Here is an 8,697-nt window from a genome sequence, read left to right on the forward strand (position 1 = left end):
AACAATCTGGTGACAAAAATGAGATTTTCTAGTACACACACAATGTGTAAGATTTTGACATGAAGGCTGCCGGGCAACCCAGAATTACTGTTTTACATTAATTTTTCTAAACTATTTTTTTTTTTTTTTTACCTGACACATCCCAAAATTCACTAAAAGATAAATAAAACCATTTTGCCTGCAGAGAGGTACAGCAGTACCTGACAGTCAGTGGTACTCATAAACCATGAACTCATGAACTGGCCAGTTAATAAAGAAGTTAGCTTATATCAATGGACCACAGTTAAGCTTTTTTTTTTAATATAAAAACATTATAGTGCTAAAAAAAAAAATACCTTTAATAAGTTTGCAAATCTGGAGAAGACCCTGGTTCCTATTTTTTATTTTTTTTTATTTTGTGTGTTCTATTTTTTTATTTTCTTTTTTATGCCCCTTCCAGCTTTGAGAAATAAGAATCATTCCAAACTAGCCAACAGGATGTTCCTTGGATGAATTTTAACAGTTGTAAGTTTTCACTTTTTTCAGCTGCAACCACTAAAATCTATTGTCCTCAACAACTTTGAGTTGCAGCCAGATTTGGAGGTTCAGCTTCTTTTCTTTAATACGTCTCTATAGAAGATGACTACAATGCTGCAAAGCATCAAATAACACAAGAAAAAAATAAATGTTTTGCTTTTTAAGCTAAACTTTTTACATTAGAAAGCTGGAAGAAAAAGTCTGCACGTCAGCAGTTTCTGTCCTGAATAAAATCCTGCAGCACGCCACATCGACATCTGCCTCTTGCTTCCCTCTCTCATTAAAAGCACAAAGTAGTTTTGGGGGTTTTTTTGTAAAACAAAGTTAAAAAGGAGGCCATGTCCTGACCACTGAGTCCTCTTTACACCCTAACAAGTGCAAAGGTTAGAGGACACGAGTGCATGGTGGTTCCCTTCATTTGTCCTCCATGGTAATGGGTTCATCAGGGTTGTTACGTCTGACCTGATGGATCATCCAGAGGGTAATAAGCAGGCCCAGCAGCTATAAAGACAGGTAGATGAACAGGTGGTTAGCTCACAAAGTAGACAGGTGACACAATCAAAAAAAAAAAAAAAGGTGCAGCTCAATAGCACTGGTGGTGAGGACTGCTGAGGAAAAAATAATATGAATGCTACTTCACTGATACTGCAATGACAAACTTTTCCTCTGAAGCTGGAACAGAATTACCAAACTTGTTGCTGTTTATGTGGTGGAGGATGTTCTACCTGCATCAACCTGCTATACAGTGAGGTAAAGTTAAGATGCTCAACAAGATTCACGTTTCAATGCTTTAGTTCCATGATATGTTAAACTCACTTTGTAGTGTAGGTCCCAGCAGACCTCCACCAAATATTAGTAAATAAACAATGGCTAAAAACAGTAAAAATCATTTAAGTTGTTTTAATAATCTGCACGAGTTAAGATTGTTGCTTAAGTATTAAAAAAATCTTAGAAATCCAAACTTAGGCCTGATGGCCCCATCCAGCTTACAACACACTGACAAAGAATTAGTGAAAAATGATTAAATAGATCCTGTTCTTTTGTTTGTTTTGGGGGTTTTTTTGAACAACAATCAACAAAGTATCAAATATTGTACTAAAAGGGTTATTGCACTTTTGAATAGTTGTTTACTAGACTTGTAGTGAGGACACAAAATGACAGCACTGTACAAAAGTTAGTGGCAGTGGCGCAGTGGGTAGGCATTCGCCTTGCAGCCGGAGGGTTGCCGGTTTGAGCCCCTGTCCCTGCGCTGCGTTGTGTCCTTGGGCAAGACACTTAAACCACATTGCCTAACGGTAGCACCGGTCTCTGGCTGCATGACCGCAGATGCTCATCTCTGGATGAGTGATCTGGAACGATCATTTCGTTGTGTGCCTTGTGCGCACAATGACAATGAGTTGAATCTAAAAGTCTTGAGCCACCCCTAATTTACTTATATTTCACTAGGAAAATGGGAAATAGGTGTAATGATTTATTGAAACATGTAGAAACATAATTGGTTATATATAAGGCAAAAACAGAGTTTGTACTGTTCAAACACCACTTGAAATTCAGTATTTGATATTTCCACATTTATTCTTCAACACAGCCTGAACTCTATTAAGCAGGTTTCCTGTACTTTCTTTAAGTAGCCTTCAGCAATATTTCTCCAGCGCCTCCACAGTGTTTTACTGCTAGCTGCAGACACTCACTGTTGGAGCTCCTCCATCCAGACCAATGACGATTTGACCCATAAATTTGGATTTATCTCTCCATCAGACCTGTTGCCACTGATTTTCATGGTTATCCACTCCAGTTCTTGTGTCATTTGGCATACCTCAGCCTTTAGTCCCTATTTCCCTTCTCTAATAATGGCTTTTTGACAGCTCAATACTGGATTTTTTTTTTTCCTGTTTCTTAAGGACACAACTTTCAGATACTGTTCATCTGCTGTAGATCATTTTATTTATTTATTTATTTATTTTATTTTATTTTGTCCTTCCTTATTTTTTTTTTAATTACACGTGGCATATTTCCACATGGTGTGCAAAGTTTTCAGCCAATAGCTCTTTGAGAATCACCTTGTTGGTGCAAAAAAATGTTATTTTGTTATCTTTGGTATTTTTTCAATAGATTCAACTAAAGAAAAGGGAACAAATAATCAAATAATGGGTTTTTGCAACGTGCTGCTAGTAACAAAGTGCCTAAAAGGAAATCTTTTAATTGGTTCTTTGCTAAGTTGTCTGTTATCTGTAGACGCAACACTGGTTCATCCCTTGAGTTAAGTGTGTTTTCATGCTTGAATGATTCATATGTCAGTGTTAAGTGGTTAACAAACAAAAAGCAGATTCCTCTGAAAAATGATCAGGGACAAGGAGTGGACTGAAACTGAGTTAAAAAGCAGCCAAGGTCCAAAGAAAAAGCTTTGAAAGATCTTCAGAAAGCTGGAGAACTACTGCTCAAGAAAAAAAGTACAGGAGCGTCTGGCTCCTTGGAAGCAAAATGTAAAGAAATGTGAAGTGGCTCAAAAACATTTGCACACTACTGTACATTGCTTCAACATTGCTCTCTTAGTTTTTGCTCATTGAGGTTTTTAAATACCTTTTAAAATACTGGTTTTGATTTTTAAAGTTATGAAATGTACAAGTTAAAGGTGGCCACAGTGATTTTGACAAAATCTTAAAGAATGATGGAGTCACAGTGATGACCAATGACAATAAAGGAAATAAATCTTACTGCTGTAACAGCATATACAAAGAAGAAGGCCATAAATAACTGGAAGATATAATCCAAGAACCCAAAGACATGTTCACCGCAGGCCTGCAGAAGAGAAAGGAAAAGTTTATTACCTGGAAATCAAACTGACAGGCAGGTTGAACAGTGTTTGGGTTGGCTGGCAGATTGATTGATTACCAATGAGTAGATTTCAAATGGGCCACTGGTTCCCTGCAAGAAAACAAGAGCCAAATGTGGATGCAAATAGAAACAGTCCATTGTTTATTTTCTTATTTTGTGATACATATTATAAAACACAACACTCTCAGCAGGGTATATACTTTTATGGGAATCATATTTTGTATTTATTCATTTTCTTTTCTTTGTTCTTTTTAAACGTACTTTAAGAAGTTTATAGTGCAGTAAAAACAAGCAGTAAGGTCCAATGTAACTCAACATGTCAAATGTGACATAATATTTTACATTTTTATACAGTATTTTCTATATGTTGACAATACCACATTTATAAGAATCGTAGTTAAAAGGATTTTATATAGATTATGGGGCTTTTTGCCAATTTCTGACCAATAAATCATCAGGTTGACCTGGAAGATCTCGGTGGTGCATCATCAGCAAAGTCAACGCCACAGATGCCTCTGAGGAGTCTGTTCATTAGTGTGTCAATGTCACAACAATCAGCACCATTATTTAGCAATTTAGTTTTCATCAAACATTTAGACAAGTACAGTTACCGTAGTGTCAGTGTTTTTCAGATTTCAGAAATTTATGACGAGTGTGTTGTTCTCGTACACTTTATCTATGGATCGAGAAAACTGATGAATTTATAGATTAAATTCTTGAAGTACCACAATTGACCACATTTAGCCATTTAAAGTGTCTTAAGTATGAGTTTACCCATGAAGTAAGGTGTATTGATCTACTTTTCTCTCCCAAATCTGATATTCCAGTTTTATGTTATAAAACCAACCGAAGGTCTGGATTTGCATTTAGATGAAGCCGTTGAAGAGCTGCATCCACAGGAGTCAGGGATTTCATCACCCCAGTCCTCAGCACTCCCTATTCCACAGCATTCGAACTGTCAGCATATGTTAGAAGGATCTTAAACAGTATTCAACAAAATTCTGCAGTTGTGTTTTTAATCAACATTATCATTGCAAAATTAATAAAAGGTTTCCTATATGAGGTGCAATCAAAAAGTTCCTTGACTCCAGGCATAAAAAGCAAAAACATAATCTGACTTTGGCTGATCTCCCCTCCAAGGTTGGTCCCTGTGCACCTCTGGGCCCTTACTGTGCTGCTGCCATGTTTAGATCACTCCCTGGAAGATCTGTGTTGACCACAGACTTCAAAGTTGACAGCAAATATTGACTTCGGTCCGACCCACAAACTAAACAGTTTTCAGTGGAGGAGTCCACAGGGTCCAAGCCCCGATGTTGCTCCTCAGGTCGGAAGCGTGACCTGGAGCGTGCTACTTGTTGCTTCTGTATTAACGGGATTACACAGTGTGTATTCGTTTCCCAGGGTTAGACTGTCTGTGTCAAGTTCTTCTGTAAAATTGTTAGAAAACGTTCACCCTTAACTGTCAGGACACCGCTGTGTGGCAGGCAGGGTTAGAACCCCAATGCAGGACTCGGAAACAGGAAATGACGTTCTACAGCTTTATTGCCAGAGTCACACCAAAACAAGATCAGCCTAAATAAACAAACTACACAGACGCGAAGAAGACAGAATAAAGAAAAATAATAAACTGCACTGGATACACACAGCATGAGGGAGAACACAAGAAAGCACCAAGGCCAACTGAGACACTAAATAAACTTAAGGATAATGAGAGGATGGGAAACAGGTGGGCACACAGCTGGGAATAACTAACTCTTTAAGGGGAAGTTACCCCACACATAATTACTTAAAGGAGAAGTTACGCAGAGCAGAAGTATTACCAAAATAAAACAGGAACAGAGCAACTAGGGAGACAAACTCAGCACAAAACACAAAAGATAACAAAGCCCAAAAGCTCCATGACACTAAACAGCTGTGGCACGTATCACGATGAACCTGCTCACCACCACAATCTGCCCTCACCATCTACTCACCAGATTTGGCTTCCTGGAACTTATCTCCTTTCCCAAAAGTTGAAGAGCTCTCATTGTGACATGGATGGATCCATCGTATGGGCACAGATGCCTGAGTGCAACTTGTTAGAGCAGAACTTCCTCAGAGTGATCAAAAATAACAGCAGCCATTGATCAATCCAGAGGTGCTCAAGGATACAACAATGAAGTGCAGTTTGGCCAAATTTAAAATGGGTATGGTTTTTGTATTTTATAGAACTTTTTGATCAGACCTCATACTTCTACCAAAATCCACAAGGTGCAGTAGAAAGAGTATTCTCAGAGGTTAATAGTACAAAGAACATTACAAATTTCTGTAGAGCCTCAATCATGTCTGTAATGCCTGGTGTTGTCATGTAGGGCTTCACAAGATCACTGGAGGTACTCAGGAAGGCAGTCTTTATCTGCAAATAACAGGAACACCTTTAGTATCGTGGTAGACAAATGAGAGATTATTTTAGCATCAAGACAGACAGAAGGACAAAAAGCCCAAATAGGCAGAGTAACCAAAAAGGGTAATCAAAATAGAAAACAAATGATGTGAATCAAACTACTTCCTGCCTTCTTCTGGTTGATTGATTTTCTCTCAAGAAATATTACTAACTTTTCTCAAACTACCCCTTAGACCCTACAGTCAGGGTGTAATCTAAGCACTTCTCAGTGTGTTTTAGTGTCACTAAGGTGATGAGAAAATAAAACAAACAGTTGCAGAGAGAATATCGAGGCAGCTGATCTCAAAGGTAAGCAAAAATGAAGGCCATTAGAAAACTACTTCACCTGAGATTCAAACTGACTGATATAGCAAATATAATAATAGAGAGAAAGAACAACAGCATAAGGAAGAGTGAAACAGATTACCTGGTTTCTTTTGACAACTACACTGATGCCGACGATGAGCATGACAAGCATCCCGATCCCCATGAGGCCTGCAAACTGTACATGCAACAATATTAAGATTTTTTCACAGAATATTAACAACAAAAAATAAACAGGTATTGGTTCTTTATCTTGTTTGATTTGGGCTCTTGTACATACTATTTTGAGGGCGAGGTTTTTCTCACAGCAGGCAGCAAAGATTCCCAGGGAGGAGACACTGATGATACCTAAGGCAAACAGCCAAAACCAGCCTATGCCTGGCATACCAAGAGCCGAGAGCTGCTCCAGCATGTCAGGGAAAAACACCAACAGTGGATTAATCTGCAAGTTTTTTGTTGTTGTTGTTATTTTTTAAAACAAAATCAAAGAAATTATCCAAAGGTAGGTGTTAGAGTGATGGTCCACTTCATTAGTCTTATGCTTGAGTATGACACGGATGTAGTAAATTGCTAATAGGTCCCTGGACCAAGGTCTGCAAGGACCTCATGGCACATTTTTTTACTGTCACTTTTAGTGACACTGCTAACATCAGAGATTCCACTACAGCTGGATAACTGCCTGCTTCCATGTAAACTACTGTTTACTATAATTTATTATTATTAAAGGAAACTTCTGTAACTGTTTACATTGTTACTGTGTTTAATGTGGTGAAGTTCCTCCTTTTTTACCTGGATGTGGTAGGTAATGCAGAAAAAATGGAGGCTTGCTACCAGAAAAATCATTCCACATCCCTGGAGCTAAGGAAACAGAATAACAGTAGTTAGTGTTTGTGTTTAGAGGCTTAACTGTGTCAAAACATTTATTCCTAAGAAAACAAAGTGGAGAAACACTAAACATTAATAGAAAATAAACTTGAAAAAAAAATTAAGAACAAAAATTCATTGAAATTCCACCAGATATTTTCTGCACTGACACATTTGAGGCAGGCAGAACTAAAAAGACCTGAGCAGAGCCGTCCCCTCTCATAACACAAACCAGCACATACACCCATACACACAATAAATGTCACATGCTGATCCAGATTAAAATATTATTATTATAAAACTTCTAATTGATGTAATCTGAAGATTTATCACCACATTGTGATGTATATATTGAAAATACATTATTTACTAAATGTGTGTGATGTAACCTACAAAACAGAATTAATTCTGTTCCCAGAAGTGATCAGTAGGTGGCACTATAACACAGCATTGTGCCAGAGAACCTAAGTCTGCTGCAGAAGAAGAGTAGAACTGAGTAGAGGCGTTTTCTTACATTTCAGTGAGAAACTGGATTGTTCACAAAAGAGTCAAACTGTTCTTACAGTTAATTAAGTGATTAATGGAATTAATTCCTTATTGCACATGAACAGAGAAATTTAGCCCAACAGTGAGGAAGTTATTGTACAACACTAATATGAGATGTATTCACTGCCATATGCAGGTTGTTTATTATTATTAGTAGTAGTAGTAGTAGTATTAATATATTTTTATCATTGGAGTCTGAGATTGTTTCAGAGTGAAACAAGTTGATCTGCTTGTGGCCATCGATTCAGGATGAAATATCCAGCGTACTTGGACAGCATGCTTGGTTGTGTTTAACTGTACAAACTACTACTCCATGCCTACAGCTGCACCCACACACACACACACACACAAATATTGTTCCTCTCTTTCTGTTTGATTGCATAAAATTGTGCTTTTAATAATTTTTTTTCCTTTGAAGTTGCCTGGCTACAAAAATTGCATACTAAAGGCTAACCAAAGTAAAAACAGCTTCTTCTAACTCCACCCTCTCTGTCCCCTCCTTTTCATTACCTCTCTAGTACTTTTCTTCATATTAAAAGATGAGAAAAGAAAAGCAGCTCGCTGGTTGGCAGGTTGACTTAAAAAAAAAAATGGAGGCGTAAGACAACAGAGAACAAATCATATTTCTAACTTTCTAACTTCCTGTTGCACGACTGTTTACTGAGTGTGAGCAGTTCATATCTGGAGCTGACTGTTGGAAGAACTCGGTTAGATTTGGTCTGTAATCATGTCCGGTTTATTTGTCCAAGCACCAGGCTGTTTTATCGCTAGATATTTGACTTCTTTGTACTCTTTTTAGAGTTTTACACATTTCCTTTTGTTGGATGCAAACTTTTCTGTGTTTTTAATATTGAAGCAATTCTGGTAAAAGATGAAAGTGATTTTTTTCAGTTTTTCCAACACCATCTTACCAAGTTTTTCTGTTTCTGAACATTAATTTTTTAAAATCAGCTCATGAAAAAAAGTCCTTCTAGTTTTCTGATCTTAATCCTCCAACATAAATAACCAAAACAAACAAAAAAAAAAACCTCATGTTTTCTAAAGTTTCCACTTACCAGAAACAACACGTTGAAGAAGATAAAAACACACTTAAGGCATCCATTAATTTTCCCCATCTTCACTTTTTAGTAGTTGACTCACAGGTGAAGCAGTAATATTGCAGCTCAGTGTGTGATGATGTGCAGCTTTGT

The 8,697-nt window shown here is 37.4% G+C and overlaps 1 protein-coding gene across 1 annotated transcript; it reads right to left on the minus strand.

Moving 5' to 3' along the window:
* Positions 1 to 341: 341 nt before the first annotated feature.
* tspan9b (tetraspanin 9b) lies at positions 342 to 8,697 on the minus strand. Its single transcript, XM_030720601.1, has 9 exons — positions 8,563 to 8,697; positions 6,887 to 6,955; positions 6,378 to 6,497; positions 6,201 to 6,275; positions 5,651 to 5,746; positions 4,199 to 4,306; positions 3,409 to 3,441; positions 3,232 to 3,315; positions 342 to 1,017 (listed from the first exon to the last, which is right to left on the minus strand). The coding sequence occupies exons 1-9, from the start codon at positions 8,620 to 8,622 to the stop codon at positions 931 to 933; spliced, it is 732 nt and encodes a 243-aa protein (XP_030576461.1). The 5' UTR covers positions 8,623 to 8,697; the 3' UTR covers positions 342 to 930.

Source organism: Archocentrus centrarchus, chromosome 23 (assembly GCF_007364275.1).
Source record: "Archocentrus centrarchus isolate MPI-CPG fArcCen1 chromosome 23, fArcCen1, whole genome shotgun sequence".
In the NCBI taxonomy this organism is placed as follows: domain Eukaryota; kingdom Metazoa; phylum Chordata; class Actinopteri; order Cichliformes; family Cichlidae; genus Archocentrus; species Archocentrus centrarchus.